This window comes from Lonchura striata, chromosome 5 (assembly GCF_050655825.1).
Source record: "Lonchura striata isolate lonStrDom1 chromosome 5, ASM5065582v1, whole genome shotgun sequence".
Classification (NCBI taxonomy): Eukaryota; Metazoa; Chordata; class Aves; order Passeriformes; family Estrildidae; genus Lonchura; species Lonchura striata.
In genome coordinates, this window is record NC_140707.1 from 21433945 (window position 1) to 21446731 (window position 12787).

At 61.7% G+C, this 12787-nt stretch overlaps 4 protein-coding genes across 6 annotated transcripts in view; 2 read left to right on the top strand and 2 right to left on the bottom strand.

Moving 5' to 3' along the window:
• LOC110467579 (DNA repair protein RAD51 homolog 1) overlaps positions 1-12787 on the top strand; it is a 346458-nt gene that overhangs the window by 12964 nt on the left and 320707 nt on the right. The gene's annotated exons all lie outside the window — the stretch shown is intronic.
• Positions 1998-4292, top strand: TBX10 (T-box transcription factor 10). The gene is made up of 4 exons (XM_085582361.1): positions 1998-2516; positions 2647-3312; positions 3403-3558; positions 3627-4292. The coding sequence occupies exons 1-4, from the start codon at positions 1998-2000 to the stop codon at positions 3696-3698; spliced, it is 1413 nt and encodes a 470-aa protein (XP_085438487.1). The 3' UTR covers positions 3699-4292.
• Positions 4199-9603, bottom strand: TCIRG1 (T cell immune regulator 1, ATPase H+ transporting V0 subunit a3). Of its 2 annotated transcripts, XM_021524764.4 has the most exons (20): positions 9567-9603; positions 9088-9258; positions 8776-8854; positions 8451-8680; positions 8267-8361; positions 7981-8107; positions 7817-7899; positions 7601-7694; positions 7318-7530; positions 6699-6849; positions 6482-6621; positions 6116-6273; positions 5948-6038; positions 5749-5867; positions 5359-5572; positions 5137-5241; positions 4953-5063; positions 4746-4866; positions 4488-4659; positions 4199-4396 (listed from the first exon to the last, which is right to left on the bottom strand). In XM_021524764.4, the coding sequence occupies exons 2-20, from the start codon at positions 9202-9204 to the stop codon at positions 4315-4317; spliced, it is 2502 nt and encodes an 833-aa protein (XP_021380439.3). In that variant the 5' UTR covers positions 9205-9258; positions 9567-9603; the 3' UTR covers positions 4199-4314. The 2 variants fall into 2 exon arrangements, with proteins under 2 accessions (XP_021380439.3, XP_085437439.1); XM_085581313.1 differs by lacking the exons at positions 5948-6038; positions 6116-6273; positions 9567-9603.
• On the bottom strand, positions 10988-12739 carry NDUFS8 (NADH:ubiquinone oxidoreductase core subunit S8). Of its 2 annotated transcripts, none has more exons than XM_021524765.3 (7): positions 12676-12739; positions 12057-12104; positions 11912-11974; positions 11737-11826; positions 11483-11655; positions 11287-11415; positions 10988-11201 (listed from the first exon to the last, which is right to left on the bottom strand). In XM_021524765.3, exons 1-7 carry the CDS (start codon positions 12731-12733, stop codon positions 11070-11072), a joined length of 693 nt encoding a protein of 230 aa, XP_021380440.1. In that variant the 5' UTR covers positions 12734-12739; the 3' UTR covers positions 10988-11069. The 2 variants fall into 2 exon arrangements, with proteins under 2 accessions (XP_021380440.1, XP_021380441.1); XM_021524766.4 differs by having other exon boundaries at positions 12671-12729.

Genomic DNA, 12787 nt, shown 5'->3' on the forward strand with positions numbered 1-12787 from the left:
ATCTGGGTCTCAACAGAACCAGGAAGCGTTTCCTGTTCCATCCTCTAATGTGGCTGGAAGATTTTAATTTTACACCTTCCCCACATGAGCAGTTGCCAAAGGGTCTCTGAAGCACCTGAAAACAGGATGAGCCTTCCCCAGAGGCCTCGGGATCCATTCTGGGGTTTCTCTCTTGGGATCCCCAGGGCACATTGGAATGGATGCCTGCAGAGATGGAGCGATGCCACTCACGTGCACAACGATGTCAGCAGGAGTGAAACAAAATCAAATAGGTTTGTTGGAGACTTGAGTTTGAAAGATTTTTTAAATTCTTCTCTAATTCTATGTTACCTTTTAATTATAGATAATTATATTTAAGTAATGTATCTTTTATTCATTATTTATGGGAGGGGGGAAGAAACATTAACTAATGGACATATTATTGCTTTAGCTTAGCAATTATCAATTTTCTTTCATACTACGCATTTCCTAGAGCAAATTGAACCTGATATTGTTTGGATTGGAAGGGACCTTAAAAACCTTCCAGTTCCATCCCCTGCCATGGGCATGGACACCTTTTACTAGACCCGGGTGCTCCAAGTTCAGGCCAATGCAGCCTTGGACTCTTCCAGGGTATAACTTTACCTGCTAAAATTCTCTTCTTCTTTTCTCAGAGTTTTGAAAATTAAAGAAAAAAATTTAAAATTACTAAATAAAATAAATAAAGAGCCAACTGCTGCTCAAGAGTTGCCCACTCTTACCTAACAGATACATGTATTTCTGGTTGAGAAATGAGTATGGTCACTTCCCACCTTCTCACTTCCCTCTTGACCCCACTTTGCTGCTGTTCGCTGTTCCCTGCGAAACAGGGTCAATTCCTCTTCTCCCCCACTGCCCCCCCAAGCCCCTTTCACTTCCCCATTCCAGCTGAGTCAGAGGCTCATTGCAGGGAGTCATCTGACTGTGTGCTAATGCTCTTCTCCTGCTCCATCTTGGTGGCCTCCACAGCTCTGTCCAGCCTGTCCTGCTGTCTGGGGCAATTATTCCCCGTGAGAAAGATTCACTGTTTTCTTTTTCCAAGTTTTTCTGCCTCCCGTTTTCCCATTTGGGACCAAAAAAGTTCGTTTTGAAAAGCCCATTTTGTATCACGTGCCTCAACAGGGATTCAGGAGACCCACCTGCAGTCATCTACATAGCCAGAGAATCCTGGCCTGGCTCGGATTGGAAGGGACCTTAAAGCTCATCCAGTTCCACCCAGGAGGTCCAGGAGCTGCGGATGAGCCCTGGCAGGTCTGATCCTGAGTCCTCTCCACGCTCCTGCCCGCTGTCAGCTCTGCCTCTCTCACACCTCCTCATCTGGCGCTCGATTCCGCCCCGCAGCCCAGGCTGGCTGACAGCAGGAGATGGATGGGGCTGAGCCGGCTCCGCAGGGCACGGACACGGCTGGGGGACGCGGGGGGAGCCTGGGGAGGCGGCTTCTCCCTGCTTCACATCACTCCTGGCCCTGGTCCCAAATGCTGGAGCTGCCCAGGCTACCCCACAGTACCTGAGGACACGTGGTCCCCTCCGTGTTACGATGCTCAAGTGCCAAACCCAAGGCAGGACAGAAGGCTGAGTCCCAGTTGGGAGAAAATGTCCATCTCTGTGCAGAGCAGGGAGGGAGTTCAGGCCAGTGCTGGGACACCAACAGATACAGAAAGCCACCGGTATCCCCACAAGGACATCCCCTGGTGCTCCAGACCCTTTCCCAGAGACTCAGCATCCCTCATCCCTCTAGAATACACTCCGTGGTGTGCTATGAGATAGCATCCATGGCCCCAGTGCAGTTTGGAGGGGAGTAGGGGGGTTCTGGAATAAGCCCTCTGCTTTTCCCAGTGAACGCCCCATCCCGGTGTCCATCACCTCCCACAAAGAGCCCGCGGCGCCTGCTTGTCCCCATCCATCTCCTGCTGTCACTGCTGAGGGGCACAGTGGGTCCCAGGCTCCAGGACAGAGACTGGACCTACCTTGGGGGGGTTATGGGGAGGGAGCAGCTCGTTCCTCCCTCCAGAGCCGCAGAGGCTCTGCTGGAGCGGTGGATCTTTGCCAATGCCTCAACACCTCATCGTGGTTTTCAATATCAGGTGGTGACGGCTGCGTACCGAGAGGGGCTTTGCCTGGGGGAGCCCCCACCTCCCCCCGCTCAGATCTGTGATATGAAGGGACAAAAAGACCCCAGGAAAGATGTTCCTGCCCAAGCCCTGTTTGGGGGCTGGTGGTGGTCCCAGCGGTGCCACCGCTCACCTCCCGTCCATCGTCACTGCGTCAAGGCGCGAATGCAGGCTGGGCAAGGGGGCCGTGCTCCAGCCCCCAAGGACCACCTCGGCTCCAGCCCCCGCCTCTCCATCCCTGAGCTGGGGCATAAAACCCCCAGCAGGCTGCAGGAACACTGCAGAGCCAGCGCTGCACTGAGAGGGGGCTTTGGCAGGATCCCACTGCCACCATGCCGGGGAACGGAGCCACGGACACCTCCTGCCCTCCCACCACACCCATGGCAGGTAAAACCTACCCATGACAACTGCACCCAGTGGTGGGGTCCTGCGGTGTTTTGGGGTGTGGCAGGGATGGGGATAAAACCCCCCTGTGTTGGGGGACAGGACACCCTGACGTGTCACCATCTCCAACGAGGAGGGGTGTGATGGGGTGGCCCTGCATGGGGTCTGTTCCTCCCAGCCCACACCCCTTCTATCTTCTGCAGCCTTCCTGGGGGGCCCAGGTGAGGGGTCTCCATGCACCCCTGGCCTCGGGTGGGCTGGCGAGGGGCCGGGGGCCAGCGGCAAGAACCGGCACGTGTGCCATGCCGCGGCACGGCTGGAGATGGGCAGCCTCTGGGAGGAGTTCAACCGCCTGGGCACCGAGATGATCGTCACCAAGGCAGGCAGGTGGGAACCGGAGTGGCCTGGGGGGCTGCAAAGGTTGGGGGGCACCCCCTTCCCACCCCGCTCTCTGCGCAGGAGGATGTTCCCCACCTTTCAGGTGAAGCTTTCGGGGTTGGATCCATTGGCTGACTATGTCCTGCTCATGGATTTCATCCCGCTGGATGACAAGAGATACAGGTGGGGATGGGGCAGTGGGGGCAGGGGACCAGATCTGGGGGTGCTAAGCCCCTCCCTGCCCTGCAGATACGCCTTCCACAGCTCATCCTGGCTGGCGGCAGGCCGGGCTGAGCCAGCGGCTCCCGGCCGTGTCCACTTCCACCCCGACTCCCCAGCCAAGGGCGCCCAGTGGATGCGGCAGATCGTGTCCTTCGACAAGCTCAAGCTGACCAACAACCTCCTGGACGACAACGGCCACGTGAGGACCCCGCTGCGGGCTGGATGATGGGGGAGACACAATGCATCCCTGCCTGGGGGGGTCCTGCCACCTCCTCTTTCCCATCCCTAGATCATCCTCAACTCCATGCACCGCTACCAGCCCCGCTTCCACGTCGTCTTCGTGGACCCGCGGCGCGACAGCGAGCGCTTTGCCCACCAGAACTTCAAGTCCTTCAGCTTCCCTGAGACCCAGTTCATGGCAGTGACAGCCTACCAGAACCACCGGGTGAGCACCAGCCAGATGGAAATCGGGGCACCCTCCCAGGAGCTCCCTGACCCCGCTCCCCTCCGCAGATCACCCAGCTGAAGATCGCCAGCAACCCCTTTGCCAAGGGATTTCGGGACGGCGACCCCGAGCCATGGTAAGGCACGCCTGGACGTTGTCCCCACACCACGGCAAGGATGTCGAGCCACCTCCCTGAGCGCCCCACCTCTCTTGCAGGTGTGGGGTGCCGGCAGGGTCCCTGCTGGGTGCGATGCCCCGTGCCCGGGCCACCCCGCTGCCCCCCCACCCCGAGAAGCAGGAGAAAGGTAGGGGGGCTGCAGGGGGGGCCGAGCCCCTGCTGCTGCCTCTCCCCCCCGCAGGGGCTCCACGCAGCCATGGGACTCTGGCTGCTGCCCCCCAACAGCCAGCAGCACCCCCCAGTTTCCCTGAGCTCCCTGCACCCACCTTCCAGCCCCTCACCTGCCCCCCTGGTGTCTATGTGGGAGCCAAACCCCGCACCCTGCCCTACCCTCTGCCTGCCTTCCCCCAGCTCAGCACCTACGGCCCCACCGCAGCCCCCACCTTTGGCTACAGCCAGCAGTGATGGGGGGCACCCCCAAGCACCCCCTGCACCTCCTACCCAAGCAATGGCAACGCAGAGTTGGGGGGAGACACAGGGATGGCTTTATTCACCACCAAGGAGGCTCCAGGGGTCCAGTGTGGGGGGAATTTGGGGCACAGCTGATGTTCCAAGCCCCTGGAATCCCCTTGGCATGGCTATTCCCAGGTGTCCGGGGCAAAGGCGAAGGGGCACAGCTTGTACCCGGCACCCACGTAGAACTTATTCTGGAACTCCACCCTGGCAAGGAGAGGGGGTTGAGGAGTGCTCTGGGGGGGTCCATCAGCCCCCCCCAGACCCATCCAGTGACCCGTCAGCTTTGGGGGCTCACCAGTGCAGGCGCAGGGCATGGAGGAAGGCAGAGAGCCCCTCCATCACCAGCAGGATGGCCACGGTCAGCACGGCAAACGCAGCGAAGACGGGCACCAGCACCACACCGCCCACGTAGCTCAGCCCCACGAAGCCGTTCCGCATCACCATGGACCACAGGACCTCCGAGAGCTCTGGGAGTGGAAAGGACAAGATCAGGAGGGAGGAGTGAGGGTGTGCCTGGCTCTGAGTGGGACAAGGGGGGAGCAAGGGGACTCACGGGCGTGTGCCAGGCTGAGCGCCCAGAGCCGCAGGTAGGACGCGGTGTTGGAGACACAGCCCAGGCAGTACTCGATAGTGTGGATCGCCTGATGCATGAAGATTTCGGCAAAGTCCAAGTGCTGCAGGGAGGGAGGGGACACGGGACATCAGCAGAGGGCACAGATACCCTCATCCCACCACCAAAGCCCACCTGGATGCCCCTCACCTTGGCGTCAGGGCTGTGCCCCCCACTCTCCACATCCTCCGTGGTGGCATTGACAGAGTTCCCAGCCTCCTGCCCCTCCAGCAGCGGCTCCTGCTCCCCTGTGGCCAGCGGCTGCAGCAGGACAGCACCAACAGTGAGACCTCCTTGTGACCCCCATGGAGCCCCCCACAGCCCCTGGCCTTACCGTCCTCGGAGCACGCTGCCGGCACCACTGGTACAGCGGCGTCCCCAGGAGCAGGACGGGCACCGACGCCAGCGCCAGCACCACCAGCACCATCTGCACTGGCACCTGGGGCACAAGGACAGCATTTTGGGGTCTACCCAACCTGAGAACAGCCCCACTCCTGACACTTGCTCTCCCAGCCAGGGTGGAGAGCAGGTGCCCCCCAGGGCAGTGGGGTGGTACCTGTCCTGGGTAGAGCGGGAGGTTCTCAGCATTGGAGGTGAAGAGGAACATGTCAATGAAATGGATGAGGATGCTGGGGGCCACCCGGGAGTCAGCAGCACTGAATTTGATCCACTTGTAGAAGATGAGGAAGACCAGGTAGCCAAAAAGAGCCAGGAGGAAAATCATCTCTGGGAGGAACTCCAGGACCAGCCGGTGCCGCTGCTGGAAGTGCCTGGGTGGGAGGATATTGGCTGTGCTCAGCCTGTCCCTTCTCACCCTGGCATATCCTCAGCGCCCACCGAGGTGCAGGGGTACAAGACCCCAGTTGCCACACCATCCTCTCCAGGTGAGTCCAATCCCAGTGCCCTTGGCATGACCAGAGCCCATGGGTGCAGCCCAAAGACTCACACGTGGTTGAAGACCCCCAACATGACACCGAAGCCCATGTGCACGATGCCCAGCACCACTGACATCTTCATCTTGAAGGAGTTGAGGAAGTTGAGGTGGTTGGTGGCCAAGCTCCAGATCTGTCACAAACAAGGTGGGTGAGACTCTGCATCACCCCACAGAGGGTCCCACCTCGTTGTCATCCCCATGGGACACTCACTGGGTCGATCCCAAACGGATATGGCCCTTGGAAGACACCAGTGACATTGGGGTCCAGGGTGAGCGAGGGGTGGGTGGCAAGGTACGCAGAGCTGGGGGCAGAGGAAGGGGTGTCAATGCCAGCAGGGAGATGGGAACCCGGGCAGGGGGCATGGGGGTGGGACCCCACCTCCAGGAGGAGTGGTTGGCCATGGTGGCCACACTCCAAGCAGAGGGGAAGATGGCAGTGGCTTTGCTGAAGCACTCATTGTAGATGAAGCCGGTGTAGATGGAGAAAGCACCCATGAGCAAGATGAGGTAGCGCCCCTCGAAGAATGTCAGCCAGATCTAGGGGGGGTAAACACAGCTCCCATGTCCCACATCACCTCCCCTGCCCCACAGCACCCCCCCGACCCATACTGACCCTGTCCCAAGCCACCCACCCCATCCTGTATCATCCAGTCCCATCCCACGTCCCAAACCTCCAACCCCACTCCATGCCCCCAACACCATCCCACGTCTGTAACTGTGTCCCACCCCTCCATCGTGCCCCCACCTCGTTGGTGCCCTGCCGCAGGCGGGGGCTGTCCTCGTACAGCACCATCCAGAGCGCAAAGAGGAACATGAGCAGCCCGTGCCCCACGTCCCCAAACATGATGGCGAAGATGAAGGGGAAGGTGATGATGGCGTAAGGTGCTGTGGGACACAGGGACTGCGTTACACAGGGTGTCCCCTCTCAGCCCTGGGCCTCAGGGGGTGCCAGGGGGCCTTACCGGGGTTCACCTCCTGGTAACTGGCCACCCCATAGGCATCCACGATGCTCTGGAAGCCGGCGGTGAACTTGTTGGTGCGGATGAGGGTGGGGGGGCTCTCCGTGGTGGGGACGCGCTGCACAAAGCACTCCACGCTGGAGCCGCTCTGGTACTGCGGGAACAGCACCCAGAACCTGACCCTGGCACCCCCAGCACCCTCCTGCCCAGCATATGGAGCCTGCCCCCAGCACCCACCCCACAACACCCCCCTTCCCGGCACCAGCCCCAGGACCCCTTGCCCAGCACCTGGCACCAGCCCCCCAATCCCCTCCCAGCCTGGCACATGCTCCACCATGATGAGGGGACATCAGACACCAAGCAACCTCTGGCATGAGGACATGGGGACACTGAGCAACCTCACAAAAAGGACACAGAGACACATAACAACCCCTGACACGAGGACATGGGGACACCAACAAACCCTTGACATGAAAACATGGGACACCAGGAAACCCAGGAGCAAGGACATGGGAACACAGGATAACTCCTGACACAAGAACGACTAAGCAACCCCAGAACATGAACATGGATACACTGAACAATTCCTGGTGCGAGGACATGGGGACACCGAGCCACTCACAGATCCCTGGCGCAGGGCATCCTGCACTTGGGTGAGGTCCCGCACAGGGCACCAGACCTCGGCGATGAGGCACTTCTTGGTGACATCGAAGCTGCACTGGTTGAGGACGAGGTAGATGGCCTTCATCTTCTGCACCTGCACGCGCCAGGTGGGCAGCACCTGCACCACCTTGTCCAGCACCTCCGCCAGGTACTTCTCCGTCTCCTCCAGCGTCTGCGGGCACCTGTGTCAGGAATGGCAATCCAAGCGTGGCCCCCACATCCCCTCATGGCACCCAGCTCACCACACTGAGCTCCTGGATCTGGCCATGCAGCCTGGTAATGGCCTCTGTCCTGCTGGCCTCACTCTCCGGGTATCCATACACCTGGCAGTGGAAGCTGGGACAGAGGGACATCGCCGTGTCAGGAGGTGTCAGGGCTCCCCAGCCCGGCCCCGCAGCAGGGTCCAGAGTGGGTGCTACTGAATAAACCTCCCTGTGAGCTGATGCGTGGCCACTCACCAGTTTGAGATCTTGCGGATCTTCTGCCCAATCTGCTCGCCCCAGTAAGAGATGAGGAAGATGACCCAGGTGATGCTCTCACCCTGTGGACAGCACAGTCCGTGTCACTCTGGTGTCCCAGCCCCCTCACAGCCGTGCCAGCCTGCCCCTGGGTGCTGCCTCACCGTGGCCGGGTCCTCCATTGGCTCGGGCATCTCCACGAAGGAGGCCACCAGGTACCCGCGGCAGGCACGCCACAGCAGCCGCTCGAAGGCGGTCACTCGCCACGGGTGGATGACACCGGCCACGAAACTGCAGAGGCACAGCAGGAGCGCTGGGATAGGCAAACCTCTCCTTGGCTACACCACTGCCCCAAAGGTCATCTCCAAGCCTCATCCCACAGTTTCCCAGCTGCTCCACGGCCCCACAGCCCCTCTCCACCTCCCCGCCCGGCACCCTTCCCCCTCTCACTTGATCTTGCGGTCGAGGTGGTGGTGCAGGGAGGGGTCAAGGATGGGCTCACGCTCCGAGAGCGCCCGTGGCCGCGGCGGGGAGCCCAGGGGGGCCTGCGGCGATGCGGAGCAGAGGGATGAGCCTGGGGGAAACTGAGGCACAGAGCAGCACCCCCCAGGCCGGCGGGGACCCCCGGACCCACCGGCAGGCTGGTGAAGCGCTGTCCCTCGCGCAGCACGTGCAGGTGCTGGCGCAGGTCCCGCAGGCGGTCGCGCAGGGACGAGCGGCTCCGGGAGACCTCCCGCAGCTCCTGGGCCAGCTGCTCCGACTGCTCCTGCACCCGCAGCGCCTCCCGCGCCGCCGGCGCCCGCGGGCTCTCGGGACACGGCCCCGGCAGCCGCCCCGCGGCCCGCAGCTCCTGCTGCAGGAAGGCTGGAGAAGGGGGGCACACGGGCAGACTGAGGGGCTGAGCCGGGCGTTCCCCTGAGAAGCCCCCCGAAGTCAGCCCGCGGCCCCCCGGCACTCACTGAAGGTTTTCTCCATCTCCTCGCAGCGCCGCACCTCGCCCACGAAGCGCCGCTGGAAGGGGCTCACTTTGGGGTTCAGCTGCGGGGTACAGTGAAGGCATGGCCCCACATTGGACTGGGGGGTTCAGCACCCCGGGGGAACAGGCAGCCCAGGCACCAAACCCAGCCTGACCAACTTCCCTGTTCCCACGGCACCCTAGAACACCCACCCCAAACCCGACCAGAGCAAACCCCCCTGCACCCAGGCCCTCCCAGCGAACCCCCTGCACCGCAGGCACCCCAAAACGCCCCTGACCCCCAGCCCCTGCTTACGTCTCTGAACTCCAGCAGCCCGCGCTCCCCCAGCTCGCTGATGCAGCTGTAGGCAGAAGCCGACTGCAGGAAGAGCTGGGCCAAGCAAACCTCCTCGCTGCGGAACAGGGACCCCATGGCCCCCCGGAGACGCCCGGTCCGGCCCGGGGCGCGGAGGCGTCGGGCACACACCTGGGGATGGGACAGAACGGAAGAGGAGGCAGTGGGGTGGGATGAGAACGGGAAACGGAGAGCTCCCTCAGGCCGTGAGGGTGGCAAAGGTCGCCCCGGCGTCTCTGCGGCGACGGAGCCGGGCTGTCCCCGTGCTGCGACCGTGCCGGCCCGCTCAGTCACACGCGGCTGTGCCCAGCACCGGGCTGGCAAAGTACTTTCGAAACCCCCCTTCCCTCGCCACCCCCCGCCCCATTCAGCTGCCTCTGAGTCAGGGCCGGCGCTTCCCCGCCCCGGGACCGCGGGGGCCGGACCCTCTCCGGACCCACCCGCCACCCCGCTCGGCCGGGATCCAGCACTTCCTCTTCCCCAGGAAGAGCCCGGCCCCGGGGAGGGACCGCCCGGCCCGCCCCGGCCCCGCCGCCCCCGGCAAACCCATCCCCCGGGACGTTCCGCACCGCGTGGGGAGCGGCCCCTCGGAGACAGGAGCCCCGCAACATCCCCCGAGGAGGATGGAAATGGGAAACATTTCCCGGAGCCGGGAAACCGCCCGCCAGTATCAGCAGGACCCCCGCACCGGCGTGAAACCGGAGGAGCCAGATTGGCATCCCTGGCATCCCAGGGTGCTACTGCCCAATCTGCATAAAGCAAAGGGGGTGAACCATCACTGCCTGCATCGTGCAAGGCGCAGTCGTCGTTCTCGGCATACTCATGGCCCTCCCTTGCACGACTGGCTCCGTTCTAATGCTTCCCCCCGGAAGAAGGAAGACTGAACTGCGCCGCTGTGAGAGGCAGCTGAAAAAGGATCACTGAGCAACAGAGACCCCCGAAGCGCTCCCAGGCTCATTTCTGAGGCATTCCCCCCGAGCCTCATCACATTTTAACCCATCAGACTTGGTGTTTTGTGGGCTTCTTCCCTCACTGCTGACAGAACCAGACCCATCACTTTGACCAAGGGACAAATAAATTGCAACAATCAAGTTACAAGATCTGCCGGAGTGATTCGTTTTGACCCTTACATTTTCATTCTTTTTTTCTCTTTTCCCTTAGACACTTCTTAAAAGTAGCATTTTATAATGCTTCCACGTAGCAGCATTACTATAGATAATAATGACCAAAACACACCTGCTTTCCATTGCCACCCAATTGTTCTAAAATAAACCCTACACATACATATTTGCAAACATCAATCATTAAGAGTCCTTTCACTCTAATCCGCCCCTGCATTACTCTCACCTTTGAGGGACAGCTCCTAACAACTGGTAGCACTGGGATCTCCCTGCTGGGATCACTGGGCCCCCCACGATGGTACCACTGTGAGACCACAGGCACCACACGCTGGTACCCACACACCAGCATCACCGGGACACCCATACCAATACCACTAGAGGCTCCCCCACTGGTACCATCAGGACCCTCTGCTGGGATCACCTGGATCACAGGCATCACTGGGACCCTCACACCAGTACCACTGTGAACAGGATCACCAGGGCCCCCCCAACCTGGCTGCCTCAGAAGCTGGAAATGACCCTCCCAGATTCCTAAATCCCACCAGCACTGCTCCTCCATCCTTGCCTGCCCCCCTCCACCTCCCACACTTTTCCCTGCAGCCCACCCCCTATCCCAACACTGGTGCCAGCACCCCCAGGATCTGAAGGACAACCCAAAACACAACCACACACCCAGGGGTGGGATCCCCCTGAGGGTTAGGGGGGTCTGACCCCAGCGCTGGAAAAGAACAGACACGGAGTTATGGGAAGGGGCTGGCACCCACAGTGCCAACAGAGGGGCTGAACTCCCAAATGCTTTATTTGGGGGACGGGTGGGGGCCATCACCGGTACAGGTAATCAGCCTGGATGTTGGCCGCGATCTCAGCCTCCCACTTGTCGCCGTTGTTGAGCAGCTTCTCCTTATTGTAGAGCAACTCCTCGTGCGTCTCCGTCGAGAACTCAAAGTTGGGGCCCTGCCAGGATGGGATGGGGTCATCCTTGGAGTCACCGTGGTGGGACAAGGGAGTCCCTGCAGTCCCCCCTGCAGGCCCCACTCACCTCCACGATGGCATCCACAGGACAGGCCTCCTGGCAGAACCCGCAGTAGATGCACTTGGTCATGTCGATGTCGTAGCGGGTGGTGCGGCGGCTGCCGTCGGCGCGGGGCTCGGCCTCGATGGTGATGGCCTGGTGCAGGGACACGTCACGGCTGGAGCCCCGGGTGAGGAGGAGGAGGAGGGGGAGGAAGTCTCACCTGTGCCGGGCACACGGCCTCGCAGAGCTTGCAGGCGATGCAGCGCTCCTCCCCGGACGGGTACCGGCGCAGCGCGTGCTCCCCGCGGAACCGTGGGCTCAGCGGGCCCTTCTCAAACGGGTAATTGATGGTGGCCGGCTCACGGAAAAGGTAGCTCAGGGTCATGGCCAGGCCTGTGAGGGAGAAACAGGAGTTATGACATATTTGGGGAGGGGATGTCACCCCACAAATGAGAAGAGTGAGCAGGGTCTCACCTCGGACGAGCTCGGTCCAGAGCAGGGTCTGGGCAGCACGGTCAGTGATGGATCGCATGTCCATGGCTGGCTCCCGGATGTTGACATACTCTGCGGGAAGAGGGGAGCTGTGCTCACCCTGCAGAGCCCTGGGCTGGGAGCTGAGCCCCCACAGGGGTGGCACGGCTGTACTCACTGTAACAGTCCCTGGGGGTGCTGGTGCTGAGTGGGCGCAGGGAGCCACGTGGGGCCAGGGGGCCTGGGGAGGGACAGGAGGGTCAGTAGGGTCACAATGGGGTTTGAGGGGTTCAGGAGGTCTGGGGATTCCTGGGCGGCCTCACCTGTACGGGCAGCCTGGTACAGCAGTCGCAGCGCTGCCATGGCCAGTCCTGGGGTGCAGAGAGAACCTCAGCAACTAACAGTAAGGGACTGGGGCAGCCAGGGCTCCCCCACTTCCCACAGGGGACACTGGCACCCTGATTCCCACCCCTCCACCTAAAGAGACCCGGACCCCCAGGCACCCCTGTCTGGCACCCCATAAGGGACCACAAATGCTTCCCCCTAGGGAACTAAGTATCCCGTTTCCTCTGCCAACCCCTCTCAAGGCACCCAGGCATCCTACCCCTCCTTGCAGCTCCCTCTTAAGAGACCCAAGTGTATCCCCCAGGAGATTCGGGTATCTGGTCCACCCCCTAAAAGGGACTCAGCTGTTCCCCCAAGGGACCATCCTGCTCCCCCACGCCCACCTCCCAGGGGCACCCAGGTGTGCCGTCCTCTCCTGTCACCCCAAAGTCCCGCTCAGCCTCTGCGTGTCCCTTCAGAGAGGATGGGGGCGGAGGCTAGCGCAGTGTCCGGCTCCCTCCCTCTGCCCCACGCAGGATTTGGGCGGCCACTACACGCCACTGGGAGACCCACGGCCCCGGGCCCCCCAAGCTCCCCCGGGCCCCTTTCCCACCTCACCGGCCCCGAGCGCCCTCCGCCGTCCTGACCCCTGCTCGCCCCCGCGGCCACTGCGCATGCGCGTGGGGCGGTGCGTCGTGGGCGGGGCGAACGGCGGCGGACTTCCTTCTCA

Bases quoted from the DNA above. Each gene is read 5' to 3' on its own strand.
- TCIRG1 (XM_021524764.4), bottom strand. From the start codon at position 9,204: ATGGGGTCCCTGTTCCGCAGCGAGGAGGTTTGCTTGGCCCAGCTCTTC. The intron at 7,695-7,816 runs GTGAGTGGCCAC...CCTCTGTCCCAG, and splicing joins ATCCGCAAGATCTCAAACTG to CTTCCACTGCCAGGTGTATG. The intron at 6,622-6,698 runs GTAAGGCCCCCT...TGTGTCCCACAG, and splicing joins TTACCAGGAGGTGAACCCCG to CACCTTACGCCATCATCACC.
- NDUFS8 (XM_021524765.3), bottom strand. From the start codon at position 12,733: ATGCGCAGTGGCCGCGGGGGCGAGCAGGGGTCAGGACGGCGGAGGGCG. The intron at 11,827-11,911 runs GTGAGTACAGCC...CTCTTCCCGCAG, and splicing joins CACCCCCAGGGACTGTTACA to AGTATGTCAACATCCGGGAG. The intron at 11,656-11,736 runs GTGAGACCCTGC...TCTCCCTCACAG, and splicing joins CTGGACCGAGCTCGTCCGAG to GCCTGGCCATGACCCTGAGC.
- TBX10 (XM_085582361.1), top strand. From the start codon at position 1,998: ATGGGGAGGGAGCAGCTCGTTCCTCCCTCCAGAGCCGCAGAGGCTCTG. The intron at 3,313-3,402 runs GTGAGGACCCCG...TCCCATCCCTAG, and splicing joins TCCTGGACGACAACGGCCAC to ATCATCCTCAACTCCATGCA. The intron at 3,559-3,626 runs GTGAGCACCAGC...TCCCCTCCGCAG, and splicing joins CAGCCTACCAGAACCACCGG to ATCACCCAGCTGAAGATCGC.